The sequence below is a fragment of the Centruroides sculpturatus genome, unplaced genomic scaffold (assembly GCF_000671375.1).
Source record: "Centruroides sculpturatus isolate CEXI.00-Female unplaced genomic scaffold, Cexi_2.0 scaffold19, whole genome shotgun sequence".
NCBI classification, from domain to species: Eukaryota; Metazoa; Arthropoda; class Arachnida; order Scorpiones; family Buthidae; genus Centruroides; species Centruroides sculpturatus.
Window position 1 is genome coordinate 69,411 of NW_019386694.1, and position 21,364 is coordinate 90,774.

Consider the following 21,364-nt stretch of genomic DNA (forward strand, 5'->3'; position numbering starts at 1 on the left):
TAAATTAAAAATATGATTAAAAATTGCTCGTTTACATAGCCTATACACGTGGATAGGAGCGCCTAAATTTTCTTCTGTTAAGGATGTCAGATATTTATTTATATTACAGATAATGAGCGATTACGCCCCACATATTCTGTCCAAGATACCACGAAAGTTATGTAGGGAATTTAGTGATTCCAAGTTCACAAAGTTTAGTGATTTCAAATATCAATTACGGGAGTCATCTTGCAATAATAAGATTAGTACAAAATTTGATGCAATAATTGCAATAATAATCAAAATGGGCCTTAGGTTGCGTTTATGCAGACGAGAGAAATGCAAGAAGAGAGCGAAAAACAGAAGGAGAGGGAAAACCAAGCAAAATCAAAGATCGAAAAAACTCCAATGAATTTTACGATGTAATAAAGTTAAAAAAAATAAACGAAATTACTCTAATAACATTTTCTTCCTTTTATTTATGCCTTCTCTTTTTGGTTGTTTTCTATCGTAAAGAAAGTGGCCCGGAAAGCTGCAAAAAATACAGATACGCGATTCCGTAATTCAATCGTACATGGTGCCAGAACGTGAAAATGTGGCAGAAGGATATAGCATAAAATTCACCGGACTTTTCAGTTTTTGCATGAACACAATACAGGAATAACAAGATTATTCCTGTAGGCGTGTAACCTTGGTTCGCTTGGTTTTTCCCGCCCTCCTGTTTTTCTCTTCTTTTGCAATTCTCGTGTCCTCATAAACACAGCCTTAAAGCCAGGACTATATTAACCCATGGCCGGGCTGCAACAAACTTTTTTACACCGCTTACCCGATTTTTACGTAACCCCAGTACGCTGGGTTTATAACAGGACACAACAAACAAAATTAAAAGTTTTAGAGATTAGAAGAAATTAAAAAAAGAGATTAGAAAAGAAGAAATTAGAAAGAAAAGATGAGATTAGTCTTCAATGAAAGGGAGTAGAAATTACTTTTGTGTTAATTTGTTATGTACAGTATTTAAAAGTAAACAAAGTGACTCACTTCCCATTGATCCTGTTCATTCACTTCCCATTGATCTCGTTCACTCACTTCCCGTTGATCAAATTCGCAAACGCGATCTCAAATTAAGCCTTAGAGATACACGACAATTAAGTGACGGCCATCTAGGCCAGTGTTCAGCAACCTTTTTCTACTCGAGGCACACCGATGACTCGATATGACTCAACACGGCACACCAAAATGTTATTCTCCTGAAAAGCATATGATATGATACTATTAATAGAATGTCATAATGCCATAAACCTATTATTATTATTATTATTATGTTGAGTTTTGTGAGTTACACTCGGTTGACACCGATGGCTGTGTGCTATGCCGGACCAGAGTGAAGGCATAGTAACTTCAAAACAAGATAAAAATTAAATAAGTGTATCATTGTATGCCTGTATTCAGGAATTTCCTAACAATATGACACGTATTTAATATAGAGGCCTTCTCTAGTTTGATGTATGTGTTTCTATTCAATTTTAATGTTCCCAGGCTTTTGTGTAGTGTGTGTCGTATGACACCTGCAGAGGAGAGAACGACAGGTACAATAAGCACCCTATCCTTCCTTCATAGATGCCTCATTTCCTGGGAGAGTTCTGTGTACTTACTAATTTTTTCAGTGAATGTGTTTTTCAGTGTTTGGAATGAATATGTCTATAATGTATGTGAATTTTATTGTGTTTGTCAATGAGTGTGATGTCTGGTCTGTTGTGGTAAATTCTTTTATCCGTAATTATGGCTCTGTCATAGTACATTTTGTGCGTTTTTTTTTCCAATACTGTCTGTGGAATGTATTTGTGGTATGGTTCGTGGCTGTCTAATAATTTGTGTTTGTTTACAAGCTCTTGGTGTATTATATTTGCTACTTGATTGTGTCTGTGTAAGTAATCTGTCTGTGCCAAGAGCTTGCAACCCGAAGTGATGTGTTGTATAGTTTCTGGCATGATGTGACATTTTCTGCATGTGTCATTTGTGAGTGTTGTATCTTTGAGTATGTGTTTTCTGTAGTTTTTAGTATTTATTACCTGATCCTGTATGGCAATCATGAATCCTTCCGTCTCCCCAAAGAGGCATCCCCGATCTAACCAGCTGTTTGACGCAGTTTTGTCAACAAAATCCTGGGCCAGGTCGTAAGGATGCCTGCCATGGAGAGCCTTTTGAGCCCATGATTGCTTAATGTTGTCTATGCTTTTTATATGTTGTGTCATGTCTGTATGTTGTGAGTGTAAGTTTAATGGTGTGTTATTTTAGTCTGCTAGAGTTACTGCTTTATGTAGCTGTGATGTTTCTCGTTTCTTGTAGAAAAACTCTCGCAGTGACTGTATTTATTTGTAGTGAAGGTTTATAATGTCAATCAGGCCACGTCCGCCATCTTTACGTGGAAGGGTTAATCTTTCTATGGCAGATTTTGGATGATGTTGTTTATGCTTAGTAAGTGTTGTTCTTATTTTCATTTGGAGTTGCTCGAGATCTGTGTTACTCCAATTACAACTGGACTCACTATACTGAGACGGCACATGTGTTTATTGCTTTAACATTATCTTTTTTTATTAGTGAACGAAATACAAGCATAAGAAACACAACAACTGTGATAAAAATATATAAATAAAACTTGAAATTAATAGAATATGTAAAAGTTCACGTCACACCTTTCATCTTGTCACGGAACACTAGTTGCGGAACACTGATCTAGGCAATAGTCAAGTGAGCGATAGTTAAGTGGGAGATTCACAATGTACGACAGTCAAGTGAGTGATGATTAGAAAAGGTCGGCGCCCCGACAGTCGGGGCATGTTTAATAATATAAACCAAAGCATATATATCCAAATAGACCAATAGGCTAGAATTGTATGTAATATATAAACGCAAGCACCTAATCCTACATGACTCAGCGTGCTCGGGAGATTAACCGGTGCTTCTGATTTATTCATTTGTATTGAATAATGAAAAACCCAAGAAGCAGCACGCTGGGTACAATCTAATCCATCCAATACAAGCGAGCCATAGATGGGTTTGACACAGGGCCGGATCATCGCATAGACAAATGAGACAAATGTCTAGGGCCCGGTCAAACTGTCTATTTTTAAAAGATTTGTAAATAAGATAGTTTATTTTTCTGTTGGACAACTGTATAATACTGGTAAAACTGATAAAATATATTATTTAAATATTAACCAAAAAGGTTAAATTAAACAAGTAAAACGGCAAAACCGTATTTGGGACACGACTATGTCTCGGAGACAATACTAAGCAGAATCATTTTGACGCTCAAGGAGGGTCTCGTTCTCATTTTTCAATCTTCTTTGGTATCGCTATTTTTAGGCGCCATCGTTCGAACTTCGCCGGCCACGACCCACGAGGTCGTCCACCATGCATTTTCGATGAAATTAACCTATCCAATTTCGAAATTTCTCTCCGTTGCGTGTCGGCCCGGGTTGAATTTTTGTCGATGCCTAACGAAAATTTCTCGTCTTTGAAAAAAATAATCGTGGCTATTGTATCGTCCGAAATTATTTTTTTTTTTTTTTTTGCACAAACAATATACAGTTTAACCTGATTATAACGTCAAATTTTTACTGGTCCCACGATTTTACTATACTAGACAATGTTAAAAAACCTACTTGTAACGACATAAAACCCTGTTTTAATGTCATATTTGAAGCACTCCCAAATTTACAAAATTAGATTACAAATTTTATTTAAGAAAGAAAATACTACGTGTTCAGTCCTAGGGTCAGAGTCCATTTCCTTGAACGACTGTGGGTGGTACTCTCACCACCTGACTTCGGTTTGCCTGTTTGTAGAGAGAGTCGCCATTTTGTATTTTACTTTCACTCGGTTCTCGGTCCCGAGTACCTACAAGTCAGGTTTTTTTATGCGCGCATGATTTGGGCACTTAATACTCTGTGCCAAATTGCAACTCCTGACATGTACTCCTTCATACCTCTAAGCTGGTAACACAGCAAGCAGTACGATTTTATAAACAAGACATAGTCTTGTTGACAATTATTTTTTTAAGGTAATATTGTTATTTTACAACAACTTTTGTTAGACATTTAATAAAACAAATTTCAATATTTTAAATTTATAAACAAACTGTTCAAACTTTTCTAGAAAAACTAAAATTTATTGTTGTGTATTAAATATTTTTTATTAATAAAAATTTAAGATTTGTTTTAGTTTTTCACATTATTTAGTTTTGTTTTATTTATTGTTTTATATTTTTTGTGTGCTCTATTTCTTGTGAGCGAGGGGGCCCGGTAAGAAGAAAATGTCTAGGGCCCCAAAGTGAGTTAATCCGGCCCTGGTTTGACAGTTTTAAGTTTTAATATCTAAACGCTGAGTTTTTGGGTTATTGGAATATTGGAAGTTGGGAGCGTTCGCCCCCCCCCCCGAATCCACGCCTGGAAGAAAGTAACAATGAGGAATTGCCGTCATCTCCTGAAAAAATGACTATTGTATCAGGCACAAGTGATGCAGTCAGACACTTCTTAATTCAAGCAGATCTAAATGATTTAGTCCATGACTTGAAGTTAAGTAAACAACAGACTGTAATGCTGGTTTCCAGCTCACAAGAATACAATCTTCTCCAAAGTACAAACATTACTGAATTTAGGCATAGGGAAGAAAGATTTTTGTTATCTTTTTGCAACTGACAATATGTGGACTTTCTGCAACAACATTGGTGGCTTAATGAAAGCTGTGGACGTCAAATATTCTTCGCGTCGTTTGTCCAGTCCTGTGGATCAATATAATCCACAGAACTGGACAAACAACGCGAAGGAAAGTGAATGATTAGTATTAGAGACAAGAAAGACAGCCACCACAAAAGAAGAAAATAATTTGTTTATATGCAAGATTTTATTAATTCTTTTGTAGAATAAGTATCATATAATAATACTTTCGTGAATATTGTGTTACATACCTCATTTATGAATTTTAATATTATATACTTTATTCCTATATACTGTGTTTCTGAACGGATTCTTCAACTTGGCAGGTAGAAGCATAACGTGTTATCGTCTTTTTCTACGATTTGTTGTTTTGACTATTCTCCAGTTGTTACTTTTTCAGTAACGTACTTTGTAATTTTGTTATTTGTTACCTTTATTTTTATTTTTAAATAATAATTATTTTACTGTTTTTTCTTCAAAATAACAAGTTACATAAGTCGCCTCTGATTTCTGATATTAAACGTGGTCATTCCACTACTTTTCATACCGTTATCAATTATCAAGGATTTTTATTATTTATATTTTATATTGCGTGTATAAACATAACACGTTTTAAATTATATATTCGATCAAAAGTACAAAAAATATGCAGTTGCCGAGAAATGTGTCGAGTTTAGAATATCGTTAAATTAAGTAACAGCCAGTAAAGTTGACGCTAGGGAATTTCAGAGATGTGATATATTGCTAGGAAAAGCGGAATGACAAGACACACAACGTTGTCTCCTCTTCCATAAAAGGGAATTTTACTTCTTTCGAAGGGGAATTTCTTTGGAAAAATACTTTTAAAGGATATACAGATTAATAATTCGGGTAAGCATTATAATTATGATACTATTATCGATTATTTTATATATAGATAACATATAATAACGCGATATACTTAAATTTATATGTTATCACTTATATAATTCAGGGACGGATTAACCATTAGGATGAGTTAAGTAGACTTAAATCTAGAGGCTTGGTAGGGAGGAAACTAGCAGCAAAAACAAGAATATAAAACTATTTCTAACATAACTTAATGCCATTTTATTCTATCAATAAAAATAAGGACAGGGAGCAAGGTCAGAAAGCTGCTTTCTAACAGTTCAGCAAGGACGGAAGATAATTCAATGCTGATAATATTCAAAACTAAACAAACTAATTAAATTTCGTAAGTAAAATTACAATACAAAATTGTTTTTAAATACGAACGTTTTCTTATTGATATATGTTAAGACTGGAAGGGAATTAATTATTATAAACTGCTACTCGAAATGTATTATTAATGTGTAGTAGTGTGAAATATGAGAAGTGAAATGTTATTCTGAATATCGAATAGACTTTCGTTAATAGAATGACGTATAAAATTTTCAAACTGTGTGTGAATTGCAAACAAACTATATATTTTCGATGTAAATTAATTCTAGAAAAAGAAAAGATGAAATGTGAAATACGCGAAATTGGATTTCACGTGTTATTATCAAACAGGGCGTATATTGTATGCTCCTTTATAAATCATTCTGTTTTTAATAGCAAGATAAAAATTACCTTTATATTTGACTAGCCTTAAAATATTTTACCGTAATATTTTCAAAACTGAGAATTTATTTCGTAAACATATTTGCCAATCTTTAGAATAGGGAATAGCTGGTACGTTGGTAGATATAAAGTGATTTTTAAATAAAAACGCTGACAACATAAAATACGAAAAAATTCTTTATTAACATTGATATTGAACAATGCTTATATTAAATATTGTTAAAAAATATATAAAATATGTTTAATAAACAAAATTTAATGTTATATCTGCGTATGATATAAAGCTATTGTTATAAACACTGTCAAGAGTGGCAATAGCTTCGTATTCTTTAAGATCAAAATTTAAAAAAGGTCAAGTATTTTATGAGATACATCACAAATCTGCACCTAGATTTATTATATATCTTCATATTGCATGATGAATGCCTCTCGTTATATGCCTTTATAAGACGTTTTGCTTTGTTAGTAATTTCATATGTTATAGTGTGCTCGTGATATTTGCTATCAGTTCGTTTATTGATTTTCACCACAATTTATCTTATCTGCCATTTAAAGTTATCATATTTGAGTGCCTTTACAACAACAACTAGTGCCTTTAGGTGATATTTCATCCATTTATTGTATTTCAAACAGTAATTGCGAATTGCGAAAACTGAGTAAACATAGCCTAATAAAAAAAATTCCCAAATTCTAACAGCTACTCCAGAAAATCACAAACTAGAGGCGTTAGAAACTTTTCATACGTATACTAACATACATGTATAAAAATATTAATCTTGATTCTTTCCCATTGAACGAATCTGAGAATGTCGTTCTAGTTCGTTCGTAATAAAATATATACAATGTCTTTGGCATACATATTTGGCACTAGACTCGTCAAATAAAGTGTTTATGTGGTGATATGGAATTCTTTACAAACATTGACAAAAGGGAAAAGCAGCCTGTCCACTGGTGGAGCATATAAAACACTAATGGTTGGAAATGCAGGATGATTTACTCAGGATTGAACACTTACATGGAATATCTCCGCCTAAAATGAAAAGATGAGCATGAAACACGAACGGAACGATTCTCTACTTTATGACGATTTAGTCGACCAAGGTGTGTTTTACATGTTATTCAGATGTGACTGTGCAGTCACGAGATACTGAACAAAGAAGTGTTCAGTCTCGATTGAATCACCCTATAATTATTATTTTAAAAGGTAATGGCCTTAACTGTTAATGGTTTATTTAAAAGATCAACTTTGATGTAGATATAGTTCTTAAATCCGTCTTTGTATAAGCAAACGAAAATATGATACTGGTTAGTGAGAGGTAATATGACCTTTACAAAAGTATCCTACCGTGGGACATTTTTATGCTAAGTTGACCATGAACAGTAATCAATGTTAATAACCACAAAAACAATGTGCATTAGGTCTTTAATAAGTCATTTAATACCGTTATGAAGTGTATTATACAGAATACGAAGTTGTGTACAGTCAAGACCAGCGCAAAAGTATCTAACAGCCTAACAGAAAATTAGGCGCCCCATGTACGTACCTGTACAGTACATTGTCCATGTAGCTTGTATATGTGTATCATCATACTGACACAAGCATCGCAGATTCACACATGTGGATATTTAGGGAAAAGTTGGTCAATGACGCTCAGAATGCAATCCCACTCACTTAGAGCCTGTACACACTAGGCGTTTTTCAACGCGCGTTTTAAAGAACCAAGAGTTCTATGTAGGCGTACACACTCAAACGCGCGCTTTTGGCCAAGCGCGCGTTTATAGATTTTTGTTAAAACGCGCGTTTTTCGGGCGTTAGCCGAGCGCTTTGAGATATATGTGCTGCCATGTTACTGTACATTCGATCGCGCGTTTTGCGGACGTCAGCCGAGCGCTTTGACATATATGTGCTGAAATGGAGAACGATCATTTCGATACTTATCTATTTATTGATGAAATCTAAAATAGACCAACCATCGTCAAAGGATTTTATAGATATTTTAAGAATTAAAAAACTTGAATTTATTTTGTCTTAGTTTTGGATACAACGTCGCAAACATTTCATGCGTCAGTCTATCTCGTAATATTGGGTGGGTGCACCCAAAATTCTCTTTGCCTCTGCCATCGTCTTTTATAGCGACGATAGAGGAGCCACATACAAGCAATCACTTCCACATCCATTTCCAAACCGAGCCAGTGCGCACGCTCCGCTAAACGCTCGTCGAACGCCGAGCTAACGCGCGTTAGAAAACGCCTAGTGTGTACACAGCCTTAGGTATCTCGAAACAGAATGGAATTGTGAATATCTGATTGTTGCGATCGGATAGGAAAAGTGGTGGTCGCCATCAAAGGCAGTTTTTCTCTCATTCCTTATGTTGTTTTTGATGTGATCTCTTAGAAAACTTTGCAAATTTCAACTGAGGATAAGTAGTGTATATTTATTTTCAATTGTTAATTTTGATCATTATATAAACTACATATATTTAGGTTAATATTCCAGCTTTTCGTTTCATTTATAATATGCTGTTAAGCCAACAAAACAGCATCAGAATCCAATATGGCGATCAAGGGTAATGATGCTGGCGTAAGTTAAGTACAACAACCAGTGCCTTTAGGTGATATTTCACCCATTTCTTGTATTTCAAACAGTACTAAATGGCGAAAATTGAGTAAACATAGTTAAAAAAATTCACAAATTCTAACAGCTACTCCAGAAAACTACAAACTAAAGCGAAAATCCAAGATCCAGACAAAAATGCAAAAATTGGTCACACAAAAACTACAGAGGTGTAGAAACACCAAATAATTAAAAATGTGATTATTGTTGTAAGTAAATCTTTAAGTGAAATTATGAGTGCAATGCCTAACCACTGAGCCGTAATACCAAACATGGTCGAGCATTCTCGCTCTGTGGATAGCATTGAAAATTAATAAAAAAATGTTTTAAATAACTTGTATGTAAAGTAAATAAAACAATTGTAAGGAACACTTTCAACTCTTTTTTGTTTATGAGTTAGGCTGTTACGAATTGGCAATCGCTAACGTTCGTCTAATGATAAAACCGGCCCTGTGTAGTTAGTTATACAATAAGTTGAGGTACATCTGTACTTATCACCTGAATTATCACTAGGAATTAGATGTAATAGTTCCTAATTACTAAATGGTGAAAATGAGTTTTAAAATTCGTTAACAATAAATAACCACACAAAATATACTTCCGAGTTATGTTTTATTATTTGCATTATTAGTTACCTATCCTTTATATTTTCTCAAACAAAACTATTTTGTCTCTTTTTAGAATTTACCAAAACATGGACTTCTTAACAACGAATTTTTCAACGTTGATTATAGTCTTCTTTATAACTTGGGTGATTATCTGGTTAGCAAAGAGAAAAAGCAAGCAGACACTCTTCACAAAATATGGAATCCCGGGACCTAAACCTCACATCTTATCCGGCAATTTGTTCGAATTCAATGGAGAAGGCAATCCTAACGAAGTCGTCACGTCGTGGCTCAAAAAGTATGGTAAAATAGTAGGATATTACAAAGGTGACGACCCCCAAATGCTCATTAATGACTTCAACATAATAAAGCAATTATTCGTTAAAGAATCGCGCATTTTTATCAATCGACCCAAAATGGTCCTCGATGTCTGGCCTCTGAACGAGACTTTGTTGGATTTAAGGAATGAAACTTGGAAAAGAGTCAGATCGGTCTTGACACCTACGTTCAGTGCCATAAAAATTAAACAAATGACCGAAATCATGAACAGTAAAGTAGATAAACTGGTAAAGTTGATAGGTAAATCCAGCGATGCCCATCGAACCTTCGATATGTACACGCGTGTACAAGGTTTAACGTTAGATGTCATAGGACATTGCGCTTTGGCCATGAATACTAACTGTCAAGACGACGACGACGATCCTCTTCTAGTTTCTGTTCGTGACTTTTTTAAATATTCTAATAACATAGCCGTTCTTATGGTGATATTATTTCCACCTTTAAAACTCATATTACAATTTATAAACAATTATTTAACCTCCGGAAGAATGACCTCTCTGACTGTAAAAAACGTTAAGAAAGTCATTAATTATCGTAGGAAACATACAGAAAAGAAATCGCTCGATCTTCTACAACTCATGATCGATTCGTGTGACAATAAACGATCGCCATCCAACAAGTATTTAACCGATAACGAAATGATAGCTAACGCTTACGTTTTTCTTTTAGCAGGATATGAAACTACAGCTACGAGTTTAGCTTTAATATTCTATCTTCTAGCCACGCATCAGGATATTCAGGAGCGTCTTTACGAAGCAGTAGCTCATCTAAAAGATAAACCACACCCTTCCTACGATGACATACAGAATATACAATATTTGGATCAGGTTTTTAACGAATGTTTACGTTATTACCCACCAGTAACCGGATTCATAAGTAGGCAATGCAGTGCAGAATATAAAATGGATGAATTGATCATCCCGAAAGGAGTCACAGTGACAGCTCCTATTTGGAACATTCAACACGATCCTCGTTACTGGAAAAATCCTTGGAAACTTGATCCCGATAGATTTGCTCCAGAGAACAAACAGGATTTCAATCCTTCGACATTTTTCCCATTTGGTCTAGGTCCTAGAATATGCATAGGTATGCGATTTGCTCAGATTGAAGTCAAACTAGCAATGGCCAGAGTTATACTTAACTATAAACTGCTTACTTGTGAAGAGACTGAAATTCCTCTACAACTAACCTGTCCTACTGTAATTATAAACCCCAAAAATGGCATCGTCTTAAAGGCTGAAAGACGTAAACCTTAATAAAGTTACTGTTTGAGTGAAATGGGCAATAAAAATTTAGTACATATATTATTATTGTTGTAACTTTCTGCTAATTTAATCTATAAATTTTTACTGATTTTGACTTATGTAATTTAATAATAAAATAAAATAATGTTTACAAATTTCAAATGCTTCAAACAATTTCTTCTCATTTATTCTGATGAACACCATACAAATCAAAATTTTCTGTTTCAGGAAAAAAAATCTCAATTTACATTATTAACCAATTAATAATAATACTTTTATAAAAACTATTGAAAATATAATCGCTGTAATTTTTCCAATCGTTTCAATAGAATGTACATCAGAAATACATATACACAAATCTTTAAAAGCTATATATATTATCTGTTACCAAGTTTATATAATACAGATAAAAATTTTTATGGCAATAAAATATTTTTAATTCTTGCTGGCACAAATTAACATAAGAAAAACAAGGATAAATGTCTGTGTGGTGTGTGTGTGTATGTGTTTGTGTTTAAAAAAACTTTCTTGAAATTTTAAAATGCTTAATCTAGCAAAGGATGTCACCATTTAAAATGATTATACATTAATCAGGATACATTTAATAATTTTTTGAATTAGTCGTTTAACTTGTAAGTTTAGAGATTACATAACAAGAAAGAATTTCATTAAAAATTACCACGGGTTTTTCTTTATTATTATTATTATTATTATTATTATTATAGTTTAGAACTAAAAGGCATCAATGTTTTTGGTTTAATTTATATTGAACTTAACTTCCCAAACAAATTTATTGTACATAATTCCATTGATGATAATATACATTTGCTAGAATTTCTGATAATTTGATGTATAAAGAGAGAAGATAAAAATTTTGAGACATCAATTTCTTTATATTTTTTTTTTTAAGGTGAAACATCTCTACACTTAACAACTTTTGATTGACTTTTTTACAACAGAATAAACAATTTATGATAGTCCAAATTAATAAGAAACTAAATACGATATTGAAAAGAATAACACTGATTAAATAATAAATCTGTCGATAAACTTTGATAGTCCAATTTCCTGCATTGCAGCCTACCTAGTAAACTGAGCAGATTCCATTTCAATCAATTTCAGAATATACAATGCACTTATGTGTATGACACCACAATCCTATCATCAAGTGACCAGACTTCGTATTTCTTTGTGTAAGTGGCATAAAAAGTCTACATACGATGCACTTCCATCAGAACTTCTGTCTTCTACCAAAAACTGTCTGAAGAGAACTTCTAACTTGTCACCTTGTCGCACAATAATGAGCTGTGAAGCAGAAGTAGATAAATTCATTAAAATTAAATTATATAACATGATATTCTTCATACAATTAAGTAATTAAATAGTTAAAATGCAAAAGATTACTTACTCTCATATACCTCTGTCTTTCGTTTCTAACTTGCTCTATAATACCCCGTATTCGTTTAGATAGAGGCGTATTCAGTTCCAATAACAATGTCTGTAAGAAAAGATGTTAAAATTTATTTTCCTAATATAAATTAATATTTAATCATTTTAAAATGATTTACCTGTTCANTAACATAAGAAAAACAAGGATAAATGTCTGTGTGGTGTGTGTGTGTATGTGTTTGTGTTTAAAAAAACTTTCTTGAAATTTTAAAATGCTTAATCTAGCAAAGGATGTCACCATTTAAAATGATTATACATTAATCAGGATACATTTAATAATTTTTTGAATTAGTCGTTTAACTTGTAAGTTTAGAGATTACATAACAAGAAAGAATTTCATTAAAAATTACCACGGGTTTTTCTTTATTATTATTATTATTATTATAGTTTAGAACTAAAAGGCATCAATGTTTTTGGTTTAATTTATATTGAACTTAACTTCCCAAACAAATTTATTGTACATAATTCCATTGATGATAATATACATTTGCTAGAATTTCTGATAATTTGATGTATAAAGAGAGAAGATAAAAATTTTGAGACATCAATTTCTTTATATTTTTTTTTTTAAGGTGAAACATCTCTACACTTAACAACTTTTGATTGACTTTTTTACAACAGAATAAACAATTTATGATAGTCCAAATTAATAAGAAACTAAATACGATATTGAAAAGAATAACACTGATTAAATAATAAATCTGTCGATAAACTTTGATAGTCCAATTTCCTGCATTGCAGCCTACCTAGTAAACTGAGCAGATTCCATTTCAATCAATTTCAGAATATACAATGCACTTATGTGTATGACACCACAATCCTATCATCAAGTGACCAGACTTCGTATTTCTTTGTGTAAGTGGCATAAAAAGTCTACATACGATGCACTTCCATCAGAACTTCTGTCTTCTACCAAAAACTGTCTGAAGAGAACTTCTAACTTGTCACCTTGTCGCACAATAATGAGCTGTGAAGCAGAAGTAGATAAATTCATTAAAATTAAATTATATAACATGATATTCTTCATACAATTAAGTAATTAAATAGTTAAAATGCAAAAGATTACTTACTCTCATATACCTCTGTCTTTCGTTTCTAACTTGCTCTATAATACCCCGTATTCGTTTAGATAGAGGCGTATTCAGTTCCAATAACAATGTCTGTAAGAAAAGATGTTAAAATTTATTTTCCTAATATAAATTAATATTTAATCATTTTATAGAATTAATTTTACCTTGTCAATATCTATCCTTGCTGCAGCCTGAACTCCAAAAACATCTTGAATCCATTCAGGATTTACAGAATGTCCAATCCATAAGAATAAATATATACCATTTTCTAGTAAATAAAATATAAATTAAAGTATAAATATATTTTAAAAATTATCATTATTTTATAAATAAAAACATTCAATTATAGACCATCACCATTAAAATTCATATTTTAAAATATAACTTGGAAAATAAAAAAATGAATTTATTTAATAAATAATTTCATATCAATGTTTGACTTTTACAGTTAATTTTCAATTATATGTAAGAGAGTCAAAAATAAACCAACTTTTTACAAAGTTTATTTTACAACACAAAAATAATTCTTGCACCACACTATTTGAAAGTAAGATTCTGCACTTACAAACTTCTGCCTGAAACTATATCACTTGCCAAAGCAGTCTTGGAAGCCATTTTTTTGTGAAGCCTTTAATGGTTCTTGCTACTTCAGCTTCCATTCTGCTGCTTGTTGATATCTCTTCAACCTCACTTTTATTTTATAGTCTCTGGATGCAAAATCAAGGAAATAAGCAATTGGGCAAATATCCAACTAAGGGTACTATTACACTCTTCTTAGTCAAATATTTGTCAATCAGAAATGACCAACAGAATTAAAGATGAAGCTACAGAAATATAGCCCTTAAAGACATCACACAAAATAGCTTTCAATATTACTTAGAAATACTAGCATTCATATTTTACAAAGAGTATGGTATGAGTACAGGGTGATTCAAAAGTCACAGAAATTTTAGAAAATTAATAACTTGCAAACTGTTTACAGTAAGATGATGTGGTTTCCACAGAAATGCTTAGAAAGAAACAGGATTTTTTTCATGTGTAATAAAAGTTTTAGTACCAAAATAGTTGATGGTACTTGATAAGATTACTTATCAAATATCATCTATGGCAAGAAATGTAACTATTTTGATTCTAAAATTTTTGTTACACTAAAAAATCCCATTTCTTTCTAAGCATTTCTGTGGAAACCACATCATCTTACTGTAAACAGTTTGCAAGTTATTAATTTTCTAAAACTTATGTGACTTTTGAATCACCCTGTATATAACTGCAGAAGAAATTTATTTTGAAGGTTGTCATATTTAAATACTATGTTTGTAATAAAAGTTATATAAAAAATTTTATTCTTTTCTTTAATTAATTATAAATTTCTGAACATGGAATAAATAAATTTTGAAAATAAGGCTAATTGAGTATTATGATTTCTATAAAATAATGCTGTTATAAATATCAATATTAAATTATTATTATTATTATTATTATTTTGAATAAATTCCATAAATTTCAAAGATTCATAAAGTTTTCATGTATAGTTATTAGTTTTATTAATAAACAAATTACAAATTCTCACTAAACTTTTTTCCACTTATACATCCTACCGAAGAATGATTACTGACTTTTAAAAAATTAGTTTGTTTGATAATAAAATGAACAGGTAACATCTGCCTCACTAAAGCAATGTTCTTCCCCACTCCTCCTCAAGAATGAATACCAGAATGATATAACAAATGATATGATCTTTGATTTCTTGCAGATCTACAGCAAAATGATACTTTAATTTAAAAATGAATACATTTTTATAAGATTTTATGGTTGATGCAATTTCCATAATTGCTACCATATATGTATTTATATATTCTCAACTAAAAAAAAGAGAGAGTACAGGTCAGGTATGTAAACTTCTTTTTGGTTTCTCACTGAAAATGAAACTTTCAGATGCCATCTTTGGTTTACTTGCTTGAACTCAAGCTCTCTCTGCATTTATCTTAATTTTAAGGTATTCAANAAAGAATAAAATTTTTTATATAACTTTTATTACAAACATAGTATTTAAATATGACAACCTTCAAAATAAATTTCTTCTGCAGTTATATACAGGGTGATTCAAAAGTCACATAAGTTTTAGAAAATTAATAACTTGCAAACTGTTTACAGTAAGATGATGTGGTTTCCACAGAAATGCTTAGAAAGAAACAGGATTTTTTTCATGTGTAATAAAAGTTTTAGTACCAAAATAGTTGATGGTACTTGATAAGATTACTTATCAAATATCATCTATGGCAAGAAATGTAACTATTTTGATTCTAAAATTTTTGTTACACTAAAAAATCCCATTTCTTTCTAAGCATTTCTGTGGAAACCACATCATCTTACTGTAAACAGTTTGCAAGTTATTAATTTTCTAAAACTTATGTGACTTTTGAATCACCCTGTATATAACTGCAGAAGAAATTTATTTTGAAGGTTGTCATATTTAAATACTATGTTTGTAATAAAAGTTATATAAAAAATTTTATTCTTTTCTTTAATTAATTATAAATTTCTGAACATGGAATAAATAAATTTTGAAAATAAGGCTAATTGAGTATTATGATTTCTATAAAATAATGCTGTTATAAATATCAATATTAAATTATTATTATTATTATTATTATTTTGAATAAATTCCATAAATTTCAAAGATTCATAAAGTTTTCATGTATAGTTATTAGTTTTATTAATAAACAAATTACAAATTCTCACTAAACTTTTTTCCACTTATACATCCTACCGAAGAATGATTACTGACTTTTAAAAAATTAGTTTGTTTGATAATAAAATGAACAGGTAACATCTGCCTCACTAAAGCAATGTTCTTCCCCACTCCTCCTCAAGAATGAATACCAGAATGATATAACAAATGATATGATCTTTGATTTCTTGCAGATCTACAGCAAAATGATACTTTAATTTAAAAATGAATACATTTTTATAAGATTTTATGGTTGATGCAATTTCCATAATTGCTACCATATATGTATTTATATATTCTCAACTAAAAAAAAGAGAGAGTACAGGTCAGGTATGTAAACTTCTTTTTGGTTTCTCACTGAAAATGAAACTTTCAGATGCCATCTTTGGTTTACTTGCTTGAACTCAAGCTCTCTCTGCATTTATCTTAATCCTAAGGTATTCAAGATTTTCAGTAAAAGATGTCTATGCGTTGGACCTTCCTGCTGTTTTAAGACCAAAATGAACTTAGATCAGAAATACATATAACAAAGAGTGTAAATCCAAATGGAAACAGAAAATATAAAAATATTTTTTGAAGTTTGTCAAAATTAAACAAAATCAAATAACGTAAATTTCTTTTTATACGATGAAAGATTTTCTATTAAAATATAACCAATAGAACTCTCTCATAATGACATTCTCTAGTCATGAGGTCCTACCTTAATTGTAAAAATGTCAAAGACTCTTTGCTGACACATGTATAAACTGGAAAAGTTTAAGTATAAATTGTAAGATTTAAAATACAGTAGAACCTCGATTATCCAGACTAATTGGGAGATGAAGGTGTCTGGATAAGGAAAAATCCAGATAATCGAAACAAATACTTTAATTTGTCTTTTAAATGATAATACAACACATTTTCTTTTTGATGACATATCGGTAATATTAAAAGTAAATACAGTATTTAAATCGTGATCAAATTTTCAAGAAACAAATGTTCATATTGAATTTGGACTACTACTGACCAGCGCTGACAGACTACCTATTGTTTAAAAGGCCCTCTGGTGGCGCAAGAAGACGGATTTTATAAAATAAAAAGCAGTTGAAACTGCATTTTTATGAATAAAAATTTGACAAACTATTTATCGTTTTATGACGAGTAAAATTTTTTCGTCGCGTTCACGGCTTTTAAGTAATGCATAAACCTTCGAGGCGCGAGGCCCTTCGGACCGCGAGGCATAGGCGGTGGCCCACGTCGTCCATGCCTTACGCCGCCCTTGGTCATAGAAATGATGTAATTTGAATATAAATTATTTATAAATACGTATGTCAAGTTATATTTTTATTACTACGTAAAATATATTTAAGAGTTTACGACCACTGTGCTGGGTGAGACGTTGTTGAAACAAAAAAAGTTATGCATTCCATCACATACATAAACAGTGTCGTAATTCGCCAAGTGCAAATCAGCTAATTCGTAAAATTTTTGTTTATTTTGAACAATCCGGATAATCGAAAATCTGGATAATGGAGGTTCTACTGTATATATTTGTGATCTACTTTTAACATATTTCACTTCATTGTTCATTGTTCTTGTTGATTGTGTTAAAAGTAGTTTATGTTTGGCATTTCGCTAGACCTAAATTCATTATAAGTAAACTAAATAACAATAGATTTCATTTCATTCCTAATGCTTTTTTATATCAGTGTTTTCAATTCAGTACTTGTTTAAATCTGTATTTCTTTGACAAGTTCTAAATTAATAACATAAGTATATAACATAGCTTTCCCATTCATATCTCACAAGGTTCTGCCTTAGGCAAAACTTTTTTTAAAAAATTTGATGGCAAAATAATTCCAAAATAACTGACTTTTACAAGTATCTACCTTAAAGAGAATCCGTCTCTTCCAATTTTAATATATTTCAGATAACTTTCAAACTTGCCAACAATAAAAACAATGTAAAATACTAATCAAAATAAAAATATTTCATGTTATTCTACATTCTACATTTTTAGTGTCTTAAATATTTTATTATATAGGATATTCTACTATGACATTAAGTTAACATTTTTATTTACCTAACAAATAGGCACCATTATCCTTGACTTTTTCAACTGAGCATCTCAGTGCAATTGGAAGTTCTTCAGAATCAACATCAACATCATGCTAGAAAAGGAAACAGATTTATATTTTCATAAAACCATGCAAGCATACAAAAGTCATTCAAAAAGTTTGAGACTGGTCTAGATTTTTAAAAATCAATTATCAGATGCATTGGCACTCATGACATATTTCAATGTCATTACTCCAGATGCATCAGGGCTTATTGTAACAAGAATACATCTTTTCATTCAACTTCCACAGGCTGCCAAATAAAGTACTATTGCACATATCTGACATGGGTCTGAAGGATAAACAGTGAATAGAAATTAAATTCTTTGTTATAATGGGAAAATCCTCAACAGAACCCTTCAATAAGATTGAAGAAACATTTAAGGAACATGCTTTATCGTAGGCAAGGATGCTTAGTGGCATAAGAAATTTCATAATTGATAGAAGACAGTTGAAGATTGAGTCATGTGTCAACAGTGAAAGACAAATCTGCAAATTAACTAATACGATTGTGATCTGTTATAAGTCACGATTTCATTGTTTTGATCCAACAATGAAAATGGAGTATACTCTGTGGAAGAATTCCAGAAAGTTAAGTATCTGTATTTTTTTTTTTTTTAAAAAGGGCTTCACCTATGATCACTGTCTTTCAAGAAATACAGTAAAGCTTTTATTGAAGAGAATATTCAGGGATCTTGAAGAATCAAACAAAGGAAAATTGTAAAGCAGCATCTTAAGTAGGTACAAAATGGTTGGATTCTCCATCATGATAACAATGATTGCTCAGCAAACCATTATTTATCTAAACAAGCTAATGGCCATCCTTCCTACATTTCGTGCTTTTTTCCCTCTTTTTAGAAGTTAAACACAGCAGTGCAGATGGAAATTCAACAGTAAAGAGGAGTAAAACATCATAATGGGTATACCAAGCAGTATGTTCAAAAGACAGCTTTACAAAGAATTACGAAAACTGGATTTCAAGATGGAACAAGTTTATTGAGTTGAAGGGAGAATATTTTAAAGGATAAATAAAGCCATTTTTGTTTGTGGTTATTATATTGTCTCCGTTGTCATCAGTCTCAAAACTTTTTGAATGATTTCTGTAAGTATACAAATAAAAAAAAAAATCTCTTTTTTAATTATGAGAAGTTATTTTAAAATTTATTTCAAAAAATTCCTCATTAAATGTCTGAGGATTTTTGATTATTTTATGGTCATTAAAAAGCTTTTTTTGTACTAAATCAATTGATTTAAGAATATTGTATTTGTTAGAACAATAATGAGGCAGTCCTTTAACTTATAATTAAACTTTATTCTAATCTAAGATTTATATGCACTTCTTCTCATATCCATAACTTGGTACATGACTGAACAACGGTTTCTTTCTGCCTCAACCTGTGTTACACAGGATGTTGCCAGTTCATACACAATTTGCTATATTGACACTTGCTCTAGTTTAATATTTTCCAACAGTATTTCTGTATGTATATATATATTAGGTTGTTTGGAAAGTAAGTTCGTTTTTTTTACCACTAGACGGATTAGTCGTATTTTTCCCACCATTTTCATTCTAAACCATATCATCATTATATATTTTGACAGCTAGAATTTTAAGGCTTATTTGTAAAAAATTTTGTTTGATTCTGTGCTATTGTTTATTTTTTGTGTCCCATCAAATATGGAAGATTGAAAGCAGAATTTTCGGCATATTTTGCTCTTTTATTATCAAAAAGGTATGAATACTGTTCAAGCGAGAAAAAAATTGTATGATGTGTATGGAAAAGATGTATTGACAGAATGACAGTGCCAAAACTGGTTTACAAAATTTTGTTCTGGCAATTTCAATATTGAAGATGCATTATGTTCTGGATGTCCAGTTGAAGCCAATGAAAACAAAATAAAGGTACTGATTGAAGCAAACTACCGAATAATAACACGTGAAATCACTAAGAGATTAAATTTGTCAAATTGAACTATTTATTAAAATAATAAATTCTAAAAACATTTTTTTTAAATAATAAATTCTAAAAAATTTCTCTCTAAAAAAAATCCTTTAAGAAATAAGTGAAATTCACTTTTTTAAATCCAATTTCAATAGAATTAAAAACAGAGATGGACTAGAAACTCATTTAGTATTTCTCACTTCATTTTTCTTTTTCCTTTTTTATCCATATATATTTCGCTTATCAGCCTCATCAGTGGACGTTCATGATAAGCGAAATATATATAGATAAAAAAGGAAAAAGAAAAATAAAGTGAGAAATATTAAATGAGTTTCTAGTCCATCTCTGTTTTTAATTCTATCGAAATTGGATTTAAAAAAGTGAATTTCACTTATTTCTTAAAGGATTTTTTTTAGAGAGAAATTTTTTTAGAATTTATTATTTTAATATTTAGAATAACTGATCCCATTGTTTTATTAATTTATGCACTGTTTATGATTACTTGAAACTAATTGGTTTCGTTTCAAAACTTGATATATGGGTTCCACATGTTCTGAAAGAGAGATGCTCTCTTTGATGGAATTTTAAAGAAATTTTTTTTTTTTGGAACTTTTACCAGACAATTTAACAATTGATTCAAAAGTGTACTGCCATCTAGTAAACAAATTGAGTAATATCATCAAACAGAAAATGCAGCCAGAATTGATCAACAAAACAGGTATAGTGTTTTACCACGATAATGTCAAATTTCACACAAGTTTGGTAACTCATCAGAAACTGTTATAACTTAGATGGACATGCTGTCACAGTAACCATATACTCCAGATCGAGCACACTCAGATTATTACTTGTTCCGGTCTACACAAATTTTTTTTAACTGTAAGACATTTACTTGAAATGACAATGTCAAAAATCACTTGGATCAGTTTTTTGTAAGCAACAATCAAAACTTTTATGAATGTGAAATCATGCTACTACCAGAAACGATGACAACA

At 31.2% G+C, this 21,364-nt stretch overlaps 2 protein-coding genes and 1 long non-coding RNA gene across 5 annotated transcripts in view; 1 reads left to right on the forward strand and 2 right to left on the reverse strand.

The window, feature by feature from the left end:
• The first annotated feature begins 5,403 nt into the window (after positions 1-5,403).
• Positions 5,404-11,644, forward strand: LOC111615576 (cytochrome P450 3A8-like). 3 transcript variants are annotated; one of them, XM_023356974.1, is made up of 2 exons: positions 5,404-5,567; positions 9,574-11,644. In XM_023356974.1, exon 2 carries the CDS (start codon positions 9,587-9,589, stop codon positions 11,090-11,092), a length of 1,506 nt encoding a protein of 501 aa, XP_023212742.1. In that variant the 5' UTR covers positions 5,404-5,567; positions 9,574-9,586; the 3' UTR covers positions 11,093-11,644. The 3 variants fall into 3 exon arrangements, with proteins under 3 accessions (XP_023212742.1, XP_023212743.1, XP_023212744.1); XM_023356975.1 differs by lacking the exon at positions 5,404-5,567 and adding an exon at positions 5,800-5,910; XM_023356976.1 differs by lacking the exon at positions 5,404-5,567 and adding an exon at positions 8,549-8,702.
• A 128-nt stretch (positions 11,645-11,772) lies between these two features.
• LOC111615578 lies at positions 11,773-12,622 on the reverse strand. Its single transcript, XR_002755099.1, has 2 exons — positions 12,489-12,622; positions 11,773-12,385 (listed from the first exon to the last, which is right to left on the reverse strand). It is a non-coding gene; the product is annotated as an uncharacterized LOC111615578 (long non-coding RNA).
• Positions 12,623-12,662: 40 nt separating this feature from the next.
• LOC111615572 (protein transport protein Sec24C-like) overlaps positions 12,663-21,364 on the reverse strand; it is a 41,242-nt gene continuing 32,540 nt past the window's right edge. Inside the window, exons 12-15 of the mRNA XM_023356971.1 lie at positions 18,393-18,480; positions 13,764-13,867; positions 13,600-13,689; positions 12,663-13,496 (exon numbers count right to left, since the gene is read on the reverse strand). Of these exons, the coding sequence (XP_023212739.1) occupies positions 13,356-13,496; positions 13,600-13,689; positions 13,764-13,867; positions 18,393-18,480 (423 nt within the window). The 3' untranslated portion in view covers positions 12,663-13,355. The remainder of the gene's footprint in view (positions 13,497-13,599; positions 13,690-13,763; positions 13,868-18,392; positions 18,481-21,364) is intronic.